This window comes from Lissotriton helveticus, chromosome 11 (assembly GCF_964261635.1).
Source record: "Lissotriton helveticus chromosome 11, aLisHel1.1, whole genome shotgun sequence".
Taxonomy (NCBI): Eukaryota; Metazoa; Chordata; class Amphibia; order Caudata; family Salamandridae; genus Lissotriton; species Lissotriton helveticus.
The window spans coordinates 549287301-549307175 of NC_136072.1; the positions used below are offsets into that span (position 1 = coordinate 549287301).

Genomic DNA, 19875 nt, shown 5'->3' on the forward strand with positions numbered 1-19875 from the left:
TGGTTCCCCAGTATTGGTAACTTTCATAGATTCCCATGCTTTGTATCATTCCCTGTCGTCGGAATGGGAGTCTCGGTAACAAAAATACCATAGTTGTAGGTACAAAAGACCAAGGAAAAAGGCCTAGGCCTCATTCTCTTTTGTAGCATATCACCCTCTTTGTGTAAAAGAGACCAAACGTAGGCCTCAGCCAATCAGAAGTGCCTCACCCCATAGAACCTTCCTGAAGGAACCTCAGTGCTCAGATTTTCGTAGCCGTTGTGTACACCATATCTGTTGTAGGCTGAGGTTTCCTCGGGGAGGTGGGTGGGCGCATGGGAATCTATGAAAGTTACCAATACTGGGGAACCAAAGTTACAGGTCAGTAACTTGTTTTCTTACCCCAGTATTGGAACTTTCATAGATTCCCATGCGCCCACCCAGTGTCAGAATAGCAAGCAGTTAGCAACAAAACCACATTTTGCATCATCACAGTATAGCAATAGGCAACATGACATAAAGATAAAAAATGTGAAAGACGGAAGGTGGGAAAGAAAGAAAAGCTCACCAATCATTGGAAGAGGTTCCTCAGGACAGCCTGTCCTACTGCCGCATCATCTTGTTGTAAGGACTCCAAGCAGTAATGCCTGGTAAAGGTGTGAACGCTGCTCCAGGTAGCAGCTCTGCAAATGTCCTTGATCTGCACCCCCGCGAGGAGGGCTGTTGAAGAAGCCACAGATCTCGTGGAATGTGCTCGAATCTTTCCAGTCAGAGGTTTCCCTGCAGCAGTGTGACAATGCAGAATGGCACTCGTGATCCATCTTGAAACACCTTGTTTGGATAGTGGAAGGCCCTTGCTTGGACCCCCAAAGGCAACAAACAACTGTGAGGTTTTTCGAAAACCCTTAGTACGCTCCAAGTAGAATTTCAAGCACCGTTGCACATCTAGCGAATGCAATGCTCTCTCTGCTGGTGTAGCCGGTTGAGGGAAGAACGCCTTCAGAATGACCGGCTCATTCAAGTGGAAGGCCTAGGGAACTTTAGGCATAAACCTTGGATTAGTTCTCATGATGACAGTGTTTCTCTTGAATTGAAGGAAAGGTTCCTGGATAGTCAAGGCCTGCAATTCTCCAACACGCCTAGCCGACGTGAGAGCGAGGAGGAGAGCCAATTTCCATGAAAGGTATTTCATATCAGAACGATGGATTGGTTCAAACGGGCCCTTCATGAGTTGAGAAAGGACTAGATTCAGATGCCATGTCGGAGGAGGCGGTCTCACTGGTGGATAGACTCTGAACAAGCCCTTTAGAAATTGCTTGACAATTCTGGAAGACTACAAGGAGGGCCCAGACCCAGTCCTCCTGAACCTTGATATTGCCGCCAAATGGACCTTAATCGATGAATGGGCTAGTCCCGACTTAGCCAAGGACAGCAGATAAGGAAGGTTCTGATGAGGCTTGGAAGCGAAAGGATCAGTGCTTTCTTTCTTGCACCAGCAACAAAATCTCTTCCACTTAAGACGGTAAGTCCTGTTTGTAGAAGGAGCTCTTGCCTGAGAAAGGACCTCCTTAATCTCACTTGATATGGGTAGGTTCATAAACTCTCGCTGCTCCGGAGCCATGCAGTCAGGTGTAATGGCTGCGGATCTGGGTGCCAAACTTGTCCTTCGGACATCGTTAGGAGATCTGGTAGAACCTCTAAAGGAAGAGGAGGGGCTATCGACAGCAGATGGAGTTCCGTGAACCAGAACTGCCTCGGCCAAGCAGGGGCTATCAGGATCATCCTGCACGGCTCCACCTTGATCTTCCTGATGAGCCGTGGGATCAGAGGTATGGGAGGAAAAGCGTAGACAAATGTCCTCGACCATGCTATCGAAAGCGCACTCCCCAGAGAACCTCGATGGGGAAGCCTGCTTGCATAAGACCGGCATTTCTTGTTGGTCGGAGTGGCAAAAAGATCGATCTCCGGTCTGCCCCACTGGCTGAAGACCTCCTCCAAAACTCTCTGATTCAATTTCCATTCGTGGCTGACTGAGGATGTCCTGCTCAGTCTGTCGGCGTTTTCGTTTAGGACGCCTGGCAAGTGTTCTGCCTTCAGCGATATCCTCTGAAGGATTGCCCATTCCCAGATCTGCTGAGCTTCTTGCGACAAAGGACGAGATCTGGTTCCTCCTTCCTTGTTCACATAGTGCATGGCCGTGGTGTTGTCCGTCCTGATAAGCACTTGTGAACCTTCCAGGCGAGGAAGAAAAGCTTGCAGAGCCAGTCGTATCGCCCTGAGCTCTAACAGGTTGATGTGGAGGCGTTTCTCCTGGGGCGACCAATGACCGCTGACATGCAGTTCTTGCATCAGTGCCCCCGAACCCTCCAATGACACGTCCGTCGTTACCACTTGTGGAGACGGGTCGCTTACGAAGGTGTCATGTTCCGAGGCGCAGTACGATATCAACGATACCAACCCGCCACAAACTACACTTCCCGGCATGCAGTGCGTACGCCACGCAAGAACGTGAGCTGCGCGCGCATACCGGGAAATAAAGGGCAGAGTCAGACGGCGGTTAGACGCCGATAATTCCGTCTATGCGGTGGCGTTTTCCTGGATTCAGAGGCTGAGCGGTACGAGCGGCTGTGGTTCCTTAGAGCAACAGAACCGTGAGTAATCAGGTGCTGTGCGGTGTGGGGCGTTGGTAGTCTCGATCCCAACGACACACCCACAGCCTGTTTTGTTCCTGGAGTTTCACTCGGAGGAGTGACACTCGGTAGTCCATAGACTTAAAGACATTGTTTTCGTCTAGGGGATTGAAGTGTGGTCGTTTTGGTAATAAGGACATCAGCTTGTTTTGAGCCATACGGAGAACCCCTAATAACTTTGTATATATTGTACATACGAGCATTCAGGCACAGTAACGATAGGACTCACCGGAACTCCATTGAGCCTCGTTATTGTAAGACCTCACATGGCATTATCACTTCTACATGTGGGGAACGTTAACTAAAGAAGAGAAGAGTTACAGAGTGAGTTAACTCTGTGAATCAGCTGCAAAGAGTGTCCTGTTATTGGGCAGTGTTCATACTTGTTTTCTTTATCCCATTCTACACAGGAGGCAGGAGGGGTAGTGAACGCCACAGAGGGGAACTGTGATAACACCCATGTAATGTTTTACAAGCATTGTTCAGGGTAGATGTGTAACCACTATAGAGCACAACGTAAGGTTGTTCATACTCTCTGAACCGAAGAGAATTAAATCTTGTTCATATTTGTTTTCACAGTTGGGCACAGTTCTGCAGACCCTACCCTACCCCTGTCTCCTTTGGATTAAAGCATTGTGTATTTTCCTTTACAGGTAAAGAGTGGGAGAGAGCAGTAGAAGGGTTGTGGGTTGAGAAAAGTAGACCACTGTTGTAGGTCAGGGAGGTAGGGTGTTCTAATAGCGTGTTCTTTGTCGTTACAGATCTCCCTCCCTGCTGTTCCCTTCCTTTCCCGCGCCCCGCTGTATCACCTTAGTTGTTCGTGTTTTATCTCGGAGCGCTGGGGTTGTTCAGTGGGGCCGGGAATAGGACTCTCTTCACAGCCCCGAGGAAGAAAAGAGCCGAGCTTGATAGAATTATCGGCCCACGGATTTTGTCTCCTCTTGGCTGTGTTGGGAGTCAACCATGACTACCTTAGAGGACGTCATGGCTGCTTTGGCCTTAGTGCAGGTAGAGCTGGCAGCATCCAATAGAGAGGTGGCGGCGGCAAGGGCTGAAAACGCCCAGCTGCGAGCCAGGTTTGACAGATTGCCCTCCACTACCACCACAACAGGGGCTTCTAGTAGCACTTCCCCTACCACGTCTGTGGTGGTAGAGATGCCCGCACAAATCCCTCTTGCACCACCAGAACGATATTACGGGGACATAAAAAAGATTCAAGTGTTTATGACACAGGTACAGATGCACTTTATGTGCAAACCCAAGATGTTTTCTACACACCAAGCGAGGGTAGCTTTCCTTATCTCGTATCTAGGGGGGGAAGCAGCTCAGTGGGCGGTGCCCATAGTAAAAAGGGATGACCCTCTTCTGTACCACTGGGACAATTTCAAAGAGGAGTTTGAAAAAACCTTCGACAGGCGGGCAGAGACCCTCACGGCAGACAGAGAGTTGTTGAAGCTAAGACAGGGAGATGCCGATCTGGTCACATATCTCAACAACTTCCGGAGACTCGTAGCCGAAACTGATTGGCCAGAAGCAAAAAGAACAGCCTTGTTCTATCAAGGACTGAACGAAGACATGAAGGACGTTTTAGCCCAAATAGATCCCCAGCCTCGCACATGTTCTGCTTTAATAGACCTTACCTTACGCTTAGACCATCGCATGAAGGAAAGAAAAGGAGAGTCTAAGAAAAAGGATAAAGCAGTGATGCCGTATGAGCAAGCAAGTAGCAGTGACAAGCCGGCTCCTGCTTCTGATGCAATGGAAATAGGAGCAGTGAGAGCCTCCCTCACCACCAGCGAAAGAGAATACAGACGCAAACAAGGACTTTGTCTCTATTGTGGGAAAAAAGGCCATTTCCTACGCGAGTGCCCGGTTAAGCCAAAACTCAATCGAAATCGAGGAGGACAGAGTCTTGCAGGAGCCGCCGCAAAGGAGTCGGAAAACTACACGGCTTGAAGGTGAACGAAGGGAAACCCTCAAGCGTCCACATCATCCCTTCACTTACCCCGGGTACGATGGACGAGCAGAACCACCTTTTTATCAAAATGTCCTTGCGCATAAACAACAACCCCCAAGAAGTGCAAGTGATGATTGATTCTGGGGCTACAGGCTGTTTTATGGACTGTTCTATGGCCCGTCGTTTGGGAGTGAAACTGGTCTCTAAGAACAGACCCGAAACGGTCTACGCTGTGGATGGCAACGAACTGCAAGCAGGCCCAATCACTTACCAAACGAGGGAATATGAAGCCGTTTGTTCTCCGTCCCATCACGAACGTCTGGTCTTCAACATTATTGAAGCCCCACAATATGGAATCATCCTAGGTCTCCCATGGCTGCAAAAACATGACCCTGACATAAGGTGGAAAACCAAATCAATCCAGTTCCTTTCAAGTTATTGCCAAGACCACTGTTTCTCAAGGAGAGGGAATCCGGCTAATGCTGCAGAGCCTACGTACGCTATAGCCACCGCAGCAGAAAAAGATGTCACGTTGCCTTCATGTTACAATGAGTATAGGGCGGTATTTAGTGATAAAGAGGCGGAGGTGCTGCCACCTCACAGAACTTATGACTGCCGCATTGACCTCATCCCCGGTTCTGAAATCCCAAACGGGAGGATTTATGCCCTGACGCTTCCGGAAACAAACACGTTACGTGAATACTTGGACAAATACTTGGCCTTAGGCTACATCAGACCATCCAGATCCCCTGCAGCATCTCCTCTATTCTTCATTCCAAAGGCAAACGGTGAAAAAAGGTGCTGCATAGACTATAGGGCGTTAAACGCCATTACCGTGAAAAACCAGTATCCGTTACCTTTGATCCCGGTGTTGCTGGAACAGGTACGGGAGGCACGTATCTACACAAAGCTGGATTTACGCGGAGCCTATCACCTCGTTCGCATCAGAAGGGGTGATGAGTGGAAAACCGCATTCAAAACGCGGTACGGCCTTTATGAGTACTTGGTGATGCCCTTTGGGCTCTGTAATGCCCCGGCAGCTTTTCAGTTTTTTTTGAATGAGGTTCTTCGTGAATACCTAGACCGCCATGTGGTCGTCTATATAGATGACATCCTCATTTATTCAAATTCAACCGAAGAACACATCACGCATGTTAAAACAGTGTTGCGAGCGCTACAAGAGCATCACCTCTTTTGCAAGATCACCAAATGTGAATTCCACGTCACCACGGTGGAGTTTCTAGGTGTTATGCTTACTCCTTCAGGACAGGTGATGGCAGAGAGGAAGGTCCAAGCGATTGTGGAGTGGCCCCGCCCCTCCAATGTCAAAGACATTCAGAGTCTGTTGGGGTTCGCCAACTTTTACAGGCGATTCATATCAGGCTTCTCTGGAATGGTGTCACCACTTACAAAGCTAACGAGAAAGAACATCCCATTCAAGTGGGATGAAGAAACCCAACAAGCCTTTGACGCTCTCAAAACAGCCTTCTCCACCGCTCCTGTATTGACGCATGCCGATCCGGACATCCCGTTCATAGTTGAGGCGGATGCCTCTGAAATAGCACTGGGGGCAGTGCTATCCCAAAAAGACAAAACAACCAGCACCCTGCATCCGATTGCATTCATGTCAAGGAAGCTTAGCCCGGCGGAAATCAATTATACCATCGCGGAGAAGGAGCTGCTTGCCATTCGAGACGCCTTTATGGAATGGCGTCACTGGTTAATGGGGGCTCGGCACCAGATCACGGTTTATACGGACCATCGAAACCTTCAGTTTCTACGGGCCGCCAGACATCTTTCTCCCAGACAATTAAGATGGATGATGTTTTTTGAGGAGTTTCGATTTGTGGTTACATTCAGGCCTGGTACCAACAACAGGAAGGCGGATGCTCTAACACGGAGAGAGAATCTCCTGATGCCGTCAGAAAAACCCGTGCGGTCCATCATTGAACCTGCAAACGTCATAGGAGTAACCCATACTGATGACTTTTTGTGTCGTGTTAGGAGGGGAGTGCAAACTTGTGTGTGGCGCACTTGGCTCAGGCTTCATCCGGAATGGAAACCAAGACACGGCGTGCCGATGAGAGGAAGACAGGTTCTGGTACCCACGATCGTTCTACGAAAAACAGTGTTCTCTTGGTGTCATGAGGTACCATGTGCTGGTCACATGGGGTTCGTCAAAACGTTGGAAAAAACCCAGAGGCAATTCTGGTGGCCTTCCATAAGGTTGGATTTGCGCAGGTGGGTGGCGGAATGTGCCACGTGTAGTCAAATGAAATCTGACAGACAGAAGCCTCAAGGATTGTTACAACCTCTGCCCACTCCAGAGAATCCGTGGGAGAGGTTCTCAGTCGATTTCATTGTGGGGCTTCCGAAAGACCAGGGCAAGACGGCCATTATAGTGGTGGTGGATTATTTGACAAAAATGGGACACTTCATTGCTTGTGCACAAGTACCCACAGCTGGACAATTGGCACATCTACTTTTGGTAAACATCGTTCGGCTGCATGGCCTTCCCCGAGACATCGTGTCTGATCGCGGGGCACAGTTCACTGCGAGATTTTGGAAGACTTGGTGTTCAGCTTTACACATAACCTCGTCTGTGTCCACCAGTTTCCATCCGCAAACGGATGGACAGACGGAGAGACTGAACCAATCCTTAAAGCAGTACCTCAGATGTTATGTGCAAGAAAGCAGCGACTCCTGGGTTGATTGGTTGTGGGTGGCGGAAATCGCCTATAACAACACTCAACATGCATCCACTCAACACACACCCTTCTTTTGTTCATATGGGCACCATCCCAGGTTCACCCCCATGTTGTTACCTTCGAACACAGGGAAGCTGCCTGAGGTGAGGGATCGATTGTTGAGGGTGCGCAAAATCCTTTTGAACGCCCGCAAGAACCTTGTTAAGGCCAAAGCCAGTTACAAACGCCAGGCAGACAAGCACCGTAGACCAAATCCGGTGTATCGGAAGGGGGATCTAGTCTGGTTGTCCACCAAGCACGTTAGATTTAAGAAACACAGCGTGTTCAACCCACGATTCATTGGACCCTATCGGGTGGTGGAGCATGTGAATCCAGTGGCTGTGCGCCTGCGGTTGCCTGCACAGCTGCGCATTCATCCTGTGTTCCACGTTTCCCTCCTGAAACCCTCCAGGTGTCCGGTTCGTAGGTCCCCTTTGCCTCTCGGGGTGCATAAGGATCAGGAGTATGAGGTGAGGTGCATCCGGGATTCTAGAAGGGTAAGGGGTCGATTGCAATACCTTCTCTCCTGGAAGGGGTTTGGTCCAGAGGAGGATTCTTGGGAACCGGCGACGGCTGTTCGGGCCCCCCGGTTGGTGGCCCGGTTTCACAGCTTGTTTCCTGGAAAGCCGGGGGGGGGGGGTTGGCCCCTTTGTGAGGGGGGGTGTACTGTCATGTTCCGAGGCGCAGTACGATATCAACGATACCAACCCGCCACAAACTACACTTCCCGGCATGCAGTGCGTACGCCACGCAAGAACGTGAGCTGCGCGCGCATACCGGGAAATAAAGGGCAGAGTCAGACGGCGGTTAGACGCCGATAATTCCGTCTATGCGGTGGCGTTTTCCTGGATTCAGAGGCTGAGCGGTACGAGCGGCTGTGGTTCCTTAGAGCAACAGAACCGTGAGTAATCAGGTGCTGTGCGGTGTGGGGCGTTGGTAGTCTCGATCCCAACGACACACCCACAGCCTGTTTTGTTCCTGGAGTTTCACTCGGAGGAGTGACACTCGGTAGTCCATAGACTTAAAGACATTGTTTTCGTCTAGGGGATTGAAGTGTGGTCGTTTTGGTAATAAGGACATCAGCTTGTTTTGAGCCATACGGAGAACCCCTAATAACTTTGTATATATTGTACATACGAGCATTCAGGCACAGTAACGATAGGACTCACCGGAACTCCATTGAGCCTCGTTATTGTAAGACCTCACATGGCATTATCACTTCTACATGTGGGGAACGTTAACTAAAGAAGAGAAGAGTTACAGAGTGAGTTAACTCTGTGAATCAGCTGCAAAGAGTGTCCTGTTATTGGGCAGTGTTCATACTTGTTTTCTTTATCCCATTCTACACAGGAGGCAGGAGGGGTAGTGAACGCCACAGAGGGGAACTGTGATAACACCCATGTAATGTTTTACAAGCATTGTTCAGGGTAGGTGTGTAACCACTATAGAGCACAACGTAAGGTTGTTCATACTCTCTGAACCGAAGAGAATTAAATCTTGTTCATATTTGTTTTCACAGTTGGGCACAGTTCTGCAGACCCTACCCTACCCCTGTCTCCTTTGGATTAAAGCATTGTGTATTTTCCTTTACAGGTAAAGAGTGGGAGAGAGCAGTAGAAGGGTTGTGGGTTGAGAAAAGTAGACCACTGTTGTAGGTCAGGGAGGTAGGGTGTTCTAATAGCGTGTTCTTTGTCGTTACAGATCTCCCTCCCTGCTGTTCCCTTCCTTTCCCGCGCCCCGCTGTATCACCTTAGTTGTTCGTGTTTTATCTCGGAGCGCTGGGGTTGTTCAGTGGGGCCGGGAATAGGACTCTCTTCACAGCCCCGAGGAAGAAAAGAGCCGAGCTTGATAGAAGGATAGACCTTGGGACAAGTTGTCTTGATCTGTCCACCATAAGGCCGCTTTTTTCATCCTTGGAGTGACCGTCACTCTGTCCTCGAATGAACCGTGGACCTGTTTCCACTGGTTGTCTAGTTGCTCCTGCAGAGGACGCATCCTTAGTCTGCAATGGGGAATTAGTGGGATACACGATGAAATCACTCCCAGTAGAGACTTGTAGCGGCGTACTGAAAGACACTTTTTTGTTTGTAAGTCTTGGAACAAGGTCTGTAATTTCTCTCTCCTTTCCGGAGTAGGGAAGGCTCTTGAGAGCGTTGAATCCAAGATGGCTCCCAGGAAGCGAGCCTTTCTGGACGGGACCAGGGAAGACTTCTCGTTGTTCAGAGTGAGTCCCAGATTCTGTAACAAATTGGTACAAGCTTGAACAGCCTCCAGTGCTGCCTCCCTGGACGGAGCTTTCAGTAACCAGTCGTCCAGGTAGGGGAAGACCTGAAAATGGTTCCTTCGCAGGAAAGCTGCTACTGGCGCCAGCACCTTTGTGAAAATTCTTGGGGCTGAGTGGAGTCCAAAGGGTAAAACCCTGAACTGAAAATGGCTCTTGGCTACTGTGAATCGCAGAAACCTTCTGTGTGCTGGGTGAATCGGAACGTGGAAATACGCATACTCGAGATCGAGCGTAGCCATGAAATCCCCCGGGCTGATAAGCTTCAAGATGTCCTGGAGGGAGACCATCCAGAAGGACAGGGAGATGAGATAGGTGTTAAGCTCCCTGAGGTCTAAAATGGGGCGCCACTTCTCTAGCGTCTTCCTCACCAGGAAGAACCTGGATTAAAATCCTTGCCCCCTTTGGTTTGAGGGGACCGGCTCTATCGCTCCCTTCCGGAGCATCTGTTGGACCTCGAGCCGCAGGAGACGCTGGTGTTTCGATGGAATGGCTGCCGGGGGCTTGGGTGGAGGGACTTGCGTGAATTCCAAGGTATGCCCTTTCCGAATGATGTTGAGCACCCAACGGTCCGATGTTATCCTGGACCAGTTTTGAAGGTTTTTGGTGACCCTGCTTCCAACTGATGATCTCTTGAAGGAGGGTCCAGTAGGAAGAGCCAGGTGGCCGCTATTGGCGCTTGGGCGAATCCCGTCCACGTCCAGCCTGTTTTCCATTATTGTAAGGCCTGCAGTAGTTGGTAGACTGGCCTTGCCGCTGTTGATAAGGCTGACGGTATTGCTAGGAACCTGAGCCCGTGGTGGAATAGCGTTGTTGTTGAAAGGATCCTCTGTAGTTACCACCTCTACCTCTGGATCCCTTAAAAGGAGACTTTCGTTATTGAAGGGTCCCCAAGGACCTGGCAGTCTCCGTGTCCTTTTTTATTTCTTGCAGAGTGTTGTCAATGAGTTTGCCGAATAATGCCTCACCATCAAAGGGAAGATCCAGGACCTTGTTTTGGATCTCAGGCCGAAACCAAGTAGCTCTGAGCCATCCTTGGCGACGGAGGACTGCCGCCCCAGCCAATGAACGGAACGCCGTTGTCGCAATATCCATTGCACAGTCAATGATTTCCATAGACGTTGCTTCTCCCTCCTGCAAGATCTTCTTTGCCTCAGACGTAGACTCCGGAGGCAGCTGATCAAGGTATGGGGCGACATCACACCAAAGCTGGCGGTCGTACCTACCCAAGATCGCTAGGGCATTAGCCGCTCGCACCAGCAAACTTGGCATCGACGAGAATCTCTACCCCACAATTATCCAACCTCCGCCCTTCCTTGTCCGGAGGAGTTGTTAAGGGAGCAGGGGGGTTACGGGATTTCCTCTGCGCTGCCTGCGGGATCACAGAGTCTGGTCTTGGATGACTCGTTAAGGCTGCCGGTCCATCATCGGGTGCCTTGTATTTTTTATCCAGACACGGTTGATTTCCTAAAAGGTTCCTTGAAATCATATAAGAAACAATCTGTAGTAACCTTAGGCATGGCTAATTTGAATCTTGCAGCAGCTATTTCCATCAGCTGATGGAAGCCCCCAATGTCCGCTGGCGGGGAATCCGCCGGATATGGGACTGGTGATGAGGGATCTGGAATGATATATTCATCATATTCAGTATTCGGAATAGAGTCATGACCCGACTGCTGATCCTCATCCGAGGAATCATCATGGGCCTCCTGCAACCCGGAGGAATCCTGATGGAAGGACAATTGAGGCCGAGGGGAAACTGGAGCCGGAAAAGTAGGCGTCACTACTGAGGCTGAAATCCCTGCAGGCGTAGCAGGCGTTGACGGAACCGGAATAGGCCTACTCGCCTTAGATTTATAGTCCTGCAGCATCTTATGCAGATCTTGGAGAAAAGAAGATGGCACTGTAACCATTTACTGCTCCGAATGGGGTTGCGACTGGGCCGACTGATGATGACCAACTTCCTCGTGGCCGTATTCGCCCTCAGAGTCAGTGTCCTGGCATTTGACTAGAAGTTGGGAGGGACTATTGGCATAGCTGTTCGAGTCCTGGTCATCCTCCTCTGACTCCCCCTCTTGAAAAAGCATGGTTGGCAGTAGGGGAGACACACTCCTCGGAGAAGTCATCTCTGGCGTGATTCGTGTCACTGAAATGGTAATTCTTTTTTCCGAGGACAATATCGTCGACGGTTCTGTCGTCGACGGTTGTATACGCGTCGACGAGATCGGGGTCATCGAAGTTGTCGACGATGAAACCGTCGACATGCCATCCATTGTCACTGTCAAACTCGTCCTCGTCGTCGTTATTGTCGATGTCGGCACCATCGGCGGCGGCGAGAGTGTAACTGTTGTCGTCGGCACCTTCGTCTTCGGCACCTTCGTCGACGGCACCTTCGTCGACGGCACCTTCGTCGACGGCGTCTCCGTCGTCGGCGTTTTCGTCGACTGTAAATTCTCTGTTGACAGTGAAGAAACCGCCGTCGACGGTACCTTCGTCGACGAAACCCCCGTCGACGGGATCGCCGACGACATCAATCCCGATTTTGATTTTTTCGCCGACGGAACGTCCGCCGTCGACGTCTTCGTCGTCGAGGACTTGGAACTCCTCTCAGAAGACTGGGATGAAGGTCTTTTGAAGGCTGTGACAGTCTTCTCACCTTTAGAAGGCGTTGCAGCTCCTACCTTCTCCTTTACACCTCGGTGAGGAGATTTGCTGGGACTTGGGCTCTCGGACTCACTGGGGGTCTTTTTTGAGGCCTTGGAAGATCTTTCCATAGAAGAAGAAGGGGAACCCCTACCCCTCTTCACTGACCTTCTTGAAGAAGACATTGACGCTGCATCCTCACTGTCACTAGAGACAGTGTCCTTCCTGGATTTCAGCTTGTGGAGCCATGTCAAGAGTCTACCCTCACGGTCCCGGAGGGTCTTGGTCGAAAAGGTGCGACAGATCTTACAGTCCGCAGCCTTGTGGTCAGGATAGAGGCAATAAATGCAGTCTTTGTGCTTATCCTCCACAAAAAGCCTTTTCTTGCCATAGGTGGAACAAGGTTTGAAAAGGGCTTTTTTCTTCTCCAATTCTGACATCCTGGAAGGCAGCCCACAATCCTGAAGTGAATCTGAAAGATTCTGAAGAAAAAATCATGAAGTAAATGCTTTGAAGAGTAGAAGTTGAGCAGAGCTCAAAGGAGACTCCCTAAGCACAACGTGCGGTAGAAAATATAAGGCACTGAGGTTCCTTCAGGAAGGTTCTAAGGGGTGAGGCACTTCTGATTGGCTGAGGCCTAAGTTTGGTCTCTTTTACACAAAGAGGGTGATATGCTACAAAAGAGAATGAGGCCTAGGCCTTTTTCCTTGGTCTTTTGTACCTACAACTATGGTATTTTTGTTACCGAGACTCCCATTCCAACGACGGGGAATGATACAAAGCATGGGAATCTATGAAAGTTCCAATACTGGGGTAAACACCAATCAATGCCAGATTTTCAGAATAATCACCAACTATGTGACTTAGTTCCACTTAGATTGACTTAATCTATTTTTTTCCATTTGAGATCCTGACGTGAATGTGTAAAATGCTGTTCACATTACAAAAAGTGACACAAATATACACACACAGCTACTCTCCAGAGGCAAACATAACCATTCACCCGCTAGTCCACACACGTGCAAATGGGCAGTATTATGGATACCCGAGTGCATTTTCCCTGTTTGCGCCACGGCTCACCATAAAACAGGAGCACCAGGTGAAAATAGGGAAAGTGTGCCCAATTAAATTGAATGCACTGCCCCCTGGGCAGCCACAAATTTAGGTGCACAACTGGGGTTGTATTACAGAAGTGCCTGGGGGGGTGCAACGGGTGTTTGCGCCCAATTTGCGGACCCCTGGGCACTGTGGTATTACAGAAGGGGCTGCAGACGCTTATGCACCCCTTCTGTAATACCGATAGCGCTGGTGCACATAAAGCGCTAGCGAAATCATCAGAGGGTGTTACTTCAATTGCATAGGGGCGTTGTCCCACGCAAATGAGGGAATCCCTTTGCCTCTGCGCCAACGCCGAGCCCAGAGGCAAAGAAGCAGTCAAGAGGTGCACTGACAGTGCGCCCTCTGATGGCAGCCCTCTGGAGGGGGAAAGGGGGTCCTATGGACCCCCACGACATCCCATTGGAGGCGGATGCAGTCACTAGCTGCACCCGCCTGCAAGAGGATCTCTTATCACCCTTAAAAGTGCAGGCAGGTTGTCGCCTGCACTGTGAAACACGGAGCGGCTTAAAAGCAGCCACTCTGTTTTAATGCGCTGCCCCCTGGGTAGCAGGAGTTCGCAACTGCCCTACGGGCAGCACAATCATTCTAATACGGTGCATTTTCCTTGTCTGAGCTGGGCGCACCTTTTAAAAGACGCGCCCGACACAAACAAGGAAAATGAGCGGTTTGTATGATATGGCCCCTGGTGCACAACCTACTAATAGCTCGTCTCTTGAGCCAGTTCTACTGTTAACGAAAACAGGTCACAACCCCCCAGCAATGACTACTAAGATCAGCATATGCTTACGCAGTCGATTTAGCTAATTATGGGTCGATTTCTGACTAAGCAGATCAAGCCAATTTACTTCAACAAGAAGCAATCAAACACCTTGTTTGATCACTATACCAGCTAGAATTTGGCATACCCGCTTCAGAAAGTGTATGGTTAACCTGCTGCTGTACTTAACACTAACAAGGAGCTAGTTTTCTCTGTTCAGTTCCAAGAGGTCACTTATCAGTATGTGTTGCGCTCTGTAAAGCACCCGCCTAACATGACAACCATCGATTCACCGGTAAATTCACATATACACTTCAGTATATGCTCCTAGAGACAAAGTGCACCATTAACACAATTTTGTGCTGCCACCAACAAACTACTACACCACCAAACCCACACATGGACAACCAGACCAATATCTATCGACAAGATGACTTCTGGCTCATGCCCCCGCGAAAGGAGCAGAACGTACATCTCAAAGTAGGCCTCACTTCAGATGGATGTTCAAGAGTGCATGAGTCATCCTGTCATTGGGAAAGAAACAGATTTGACAGAGTAAGCTTAACCACTTGGATGCTAATGACAAGGGTAACTCGTCATGGAGTGCCCATTGATTTCAATGGAAATTACATGAAATCGTTGGACATTCTATAGCATCCAAGTTTAACAGAGGGAGGAGAGTCAGCTTACCATTTCTTGTCCTGAATGGACACCAGAGAAGTTCTCTTCCTAATGTGAAACCTATTCTGTTACTTACGGAATAAGTAAGAGTTTGGGAAATGCTAGAAGATAATCTTATCGGGTGACGGCTGGCCAAAGCAAGCAATGACAATCCTTCATCGCAACATTTTGTGGGATCACCTACTGAGCAAAGAGCCTTCAAAGGAAAAGCATTTAGAATTGTGGATGTTTACCACACTAAACATGGAACTTCTCCTTAAATTAGAATGCTAGTATCTCCGGCGGGTTACCTGCGACACATATCTATCTACATGTCACATTTAAGTACTCCAAGTTCTCACCTTAGGATAAATGTACCAACAGGTCTCAGTAAAGCAACACTCAAAAGTGTCAGACACTGAACACGAATGCAATATAGTTTTCCATGCAGATGGATACATTATGGATTCAGAGTACAGGTTCCTAATGGACAAAACATTTACATACTAAAACACTGTAGTATTAGAAACAGAGGCATTTTCATTACATTGTATCCTGCAAATAAGAGGGGGTCAAACTATTGACTTGAGCCTGGACAAGTACCCAGTGAGGGTGTGCATGAGCCAGATTAAGGATGCACAGTCCACTGTCCTAGCCACATAATACATCAGCTAAACGTTATATTTCATGGACTGGTTTTGGGACTAAAGTCCTACACCAGTATGGGAATTAGTACCACTCTGCCCACAATAGTCTGGCCTCTCCTGTTTTTGTTCCGTCAGTGCAGTGGACAATCTGATAGTGAAGTGAAGGTGTTCCAAATCTTTTTATGCATGTTCCACCAGAAGCCGACAAGTTTCTGATGGCCTAGTTGCACCCGAAATACACCCTCATCAATGGAGGATGGTGACTACTGCCCCCTCACAGCAGGGTAAAGGGGGTCAGGGGTTGGTAAATGCTCACTTGTGTGTCATTGGCACAGGTTTATTGGCCCTCCCTGGTGTCATTTAACCAGTGACTCTTAACCAGGATCTTGCTTCCACCTAGCACATGTAATGTTTGCCGTGTATTCAGTGGCATTTCAGGCGTGTTGGGCCCATGTGCCTGGTGTTTTTTAAAGGATATGACTGCTGCAAACAATGGTGCCTCTGCTTCAGATCAGTTTTGTCCGCATCAGATGAGACAACCTACTTATTCCTCTCACTTAGGCCTTCAACCCTGGAACCCCCATAAAAGTCAATGGTGAGCAGGGAAGGGACAAACCCACCCTGCCAGGTCCAAGCCATCTGTTCCTCAACATTACCCAAGCTCCTCTTCACTCTGTCTCATGTCAAGCATCACCTAGTAACAAACAGGCCTGGCCTCTGGTAGTGGTCTTTTGAAACCACATCCCGTGTCCAGTTAGTAGCAGACCCCTCTCTTCCACTGAAAAAGCCCAGGATGAAAGCGGATGCTTTACTTGTGGTTGGTACAGGTCATCTGCCAGTGATGACCCCAAATTTAGGTGAATCCCTTTTGATGTCAGTAATATGTATTTTATCTGGAATGCAAGAAGTTGTGATACAGCAGCACCAATGGATGTTTTACTTGTTGCTGTTTCCCTTAAGGCTATGAACATTCCTAGGACTATGGCTTAAGCTTGGTCCTTTCACTTGCCCTTCAAGAAGAGGGTTCTGTACTTTCGGTGCATGCACAGGTGCTGACCCTTGATTATGAGGACCGCAGCAAGGCCAAGTTAACTGAAGCCTTTTAGGAGGCTGTCTTGAGGAAGTGAGCGGTTGTCCTGCCGATCAGAATCGTACTGAAGACCCCGGCTTTGTAAGAAGATCCAAGGACCTACAGAAGTAGCGAGCCTGCATTACGGCAACTCACACTGCACCATGCCTGACTTTGGGAGTGCCAGTGAAGGCCCTCTTTAAATGCCTGAGTTGGATACATATAACTTTTCCATATCTTTATAAATCTGATATTTGTAACCGGATGGCTGAAACTGGTCACCCTGAGCCTTTAACTATTTTAACCATCTTCTAGGTCTGAGGGTCTTGAGGATATCACATTGACACGTCATGTTTGGATCTGAAACCTATACCTGTTTCCCTGTTACAACTGGTGGGCCTAGCGGGTACCAGCGCCCTGTGTACACCCCTGCCAACTGAAAATCCAGATCATGACAAGCTGTTTTCGAGATACAGACTCTTAAAACGTTATACTCCTATGGGCTTACATTTGGTCATAGAACATTTTAAACATCAGTAAGGCCCCAGTCTGAAGTTTGTTTCTGGAGACCAGTTGGAGATAAAACTGGACTTTCTGTGAACTGTGTCTAGTGCCCTCTTTTTTATGACCTCTAGAGCCTGGAAATTACGACTCTGAACAAGTCACTTGGACACCCTAAGACTATTATTTACTCACAAGTGAGAATTCCATTTCAGTTTGAGATTGCGGGGTTAGGTATTTCAAATAGAAGCAGCCTAGGTTCAGACCAGGCCATGCCTCAAAGGTTAATGTTGAACACGTCATTCCATCATGTGGAATCCCAAGTAAGGTATTTGTGTGTTAGTTTGCCAACACTCAATCCCAAGCCAAGCCACTCCTTCACGGTATGCTACAAACAACCCAAATTCCCATCTCTGCTACATTACCTCCATTCTTTGGCCATGAATGGAACTGAGCTTCTCCTCCATTGGGCAAAGTCGTTGGTCCATCCAAGAACCCAAAATTCAGAGTGTTCGATCCATCATACCTCACCACGTGCACCTATGGCGGAGGAGAGCAAGAGAGAGCGGATAAAGCCATAAGAATGACAATGGCATTTTTGAATAAAGTTGTTTTGTTTACACACACACAGAGCCACACACAGAGCCACACACACACAGAGCCACACACACATACACACACACACACACACACAGCCACACACACACACACAGCCTTCTGAAATCTTTTTTTGTTAAGGTGCAATGTTAAAATGACATCACAAAGGGCTATTCATCGTGCATTGCTTTTTGATTTGCAAGACATTGCCCTCCCACTGGCATGGCATTCCCTCGCTGATCAAGCATTCCCCCTCTTGCCCTCTCCACTGTCGGGGCACTTTCAACACTGTCGGAGCATTCCACAGATGACACTGCACCCTCCACTCCCAAGGTATTCTCCCCCCTGCAGGGCTTTGCTGACACTGACGGGCATTCTCCCACTTATAGCACACTGCCCTCCCCACTGGCACGGCATTCTGCCCCCTGCTGACACTGGGGGCATTCTCCTACTTGTAGCACACTGCCCCCCCCCACGGACATGGCATTCTCCCCCCTGCTGACACTACTTGTAGCACACTGCCCTCCCCACTGGCATGGCATTCTCCGCCCTGCTGACACTGAGTGGCGTTCTCCTACTTGTAGCTGTCTGCCCTCCCCACTGACAGGTCAGTCTCCCCCCTGCAGGGCACTGATGGCCATTATCACACTTGTAGCACACTCCCTCCCCACTGGCATGCCATTCCCTCACTGACCAGGCAATAAAATGAGGAAACAGACCCCCTCCTCGACGGGCCGGGTGGAGGTCCGGAAAACAAGAATTCAGCCCTCCCCGAGGAGCGCACCTCACCCCGCCGCACCAAGGCGAGGGAGCGCCGACGCGGCCCGGGTGCCCGCCTTCACGGACCGTGCGGGCAAATCTGATCTTATAACGGGCCACGAAACTACCCGAGAACACCGAACGTGCCCCCCAACTCGCCCGCCGCGTGCCTTGTGGATCCCCCCTCCCCGTCTGGACACGAAGGACCCATCACCTGTGCACGGGAGCCCGGACAAAGCCTCAGCCCGCCCGCCTCCCCCCGCATGCACGCTCTAGTAAAATTGGGCCACACGACCCGATGCGCCAGGCCCACCAGGGAACGTCGTGCGCAGGAAAGGCCGAGCCAGCCCCCCCCACCCGCATGCGATGAAGGGAAAAAACAGTTTCACCGTTGTCCCGAAGCGCTGAACACCGGCGCCTGTGCCCGCAGCCCAAAGGGGCGCTCCGGCACCAGTCAAGGTTGAGCCCGCGCCGCAGGGGTAATGGCAAAAGCGGGCCCAGGGCCTCATGCGCTGGCGCCCTGGACCGCAGCCGCATGCGAGCGCCAGGCGCGAGACAGGCCTCAGCCCGCCCCCCACCCGCATGCGAGACAGGCAGAACGCCACCCGGCCCGATAAACAGGGCCCCGGCGCCTGGGCCCGCAGTCGCGAGAGCCCCGCACGCAGGAGCTAGACAACGACGCGCCCACAGTCAGCTGGCGAGGCCGAAAGCAGAGCCTCCATGGGAGGCCCGGGTAAACATAACCGTGCGGGGAACCAAGCACGAGGCAGCAAGCTTGGCCGCCACGAGAGCACCGCTGCCTGGGAAACAACTGCCTACCGCCTGGAGCTACCCGCTGTGAGTATCAAGCTTGGCCGTCCGCTAGACCACGACGCGCCCACAGTCAGCAGACGAGGCCGAAAGCAGAGCCTCCACAGGAGGCCCGGAGAAACATAACCGGGCGGGGAACCAAGCGTGAGGCAGCAAGCTTGGCCTCCCGCGAAAGCACCGCTGCCTGGGAAACAACTGCCTACCGCCTGAAGCTACACGCTGTGAGTAACAAGTGCTGGCCATGACGTCCTTTTCAGACTGGGGGGGCGTGTTTTTCTTTCTCCCCTCTTCTCATTGGCTGGAATGTAAACAACAGGCGTGTTTTTGACTGTTGTTTTTACATTCCAGCCAATGGAGAAGAATGAGAAAGAACATTAAAAAACACGCCCCTCAATCCGAAAAAAAATGGGCTTAGCTGGAAAAATTACGTCACTAAAACCTCTTCTCCAATGGCTGGCCGCCGTTTAGGAAGCCAGCCAATGGAGAAGAGGGGCGGTGTATACCCTCGCTACTAGGAAACATAAAATCTCGCCACCGAGACTGCGCATGTGCGCAGCCTACGCTAGCCGAGACCTACAAAAGTGGCAGGTGACACATGACCCCCCTTCCAGGCTGATTTCGGCCTGGAGACCCCATTCCAAGGGACCAGGCTGTAGGTA

General features: G+C 50.1%; 1 protein-coding gene across 5 annotated transcripts in view; it reads right to left on the reverse strand.

Moving 5' to 3' along the window:
- SORBS3 (sorbin and SH3 domain containing 3) overlaps window positions 1–19875 on the reverse strand; it is a 349900-nt gene that overhangs the window by 205174 nt on the left and 124851 nt on the right. For all 5 annotated transcript variants that reach the window (XM_078666295.1, XM_078666296.1, XM_078666292.1 and 2 more), the window contains exon 3: window positions 17476–17590. In XM_078666295.1, coding sequence (XP_078522421.1) covers window positions 17476–17590 — 115 coding nt within the window. The remainder of the gene's footprint in view (window positions 1–17475; window positions 17591–19875) is intronic.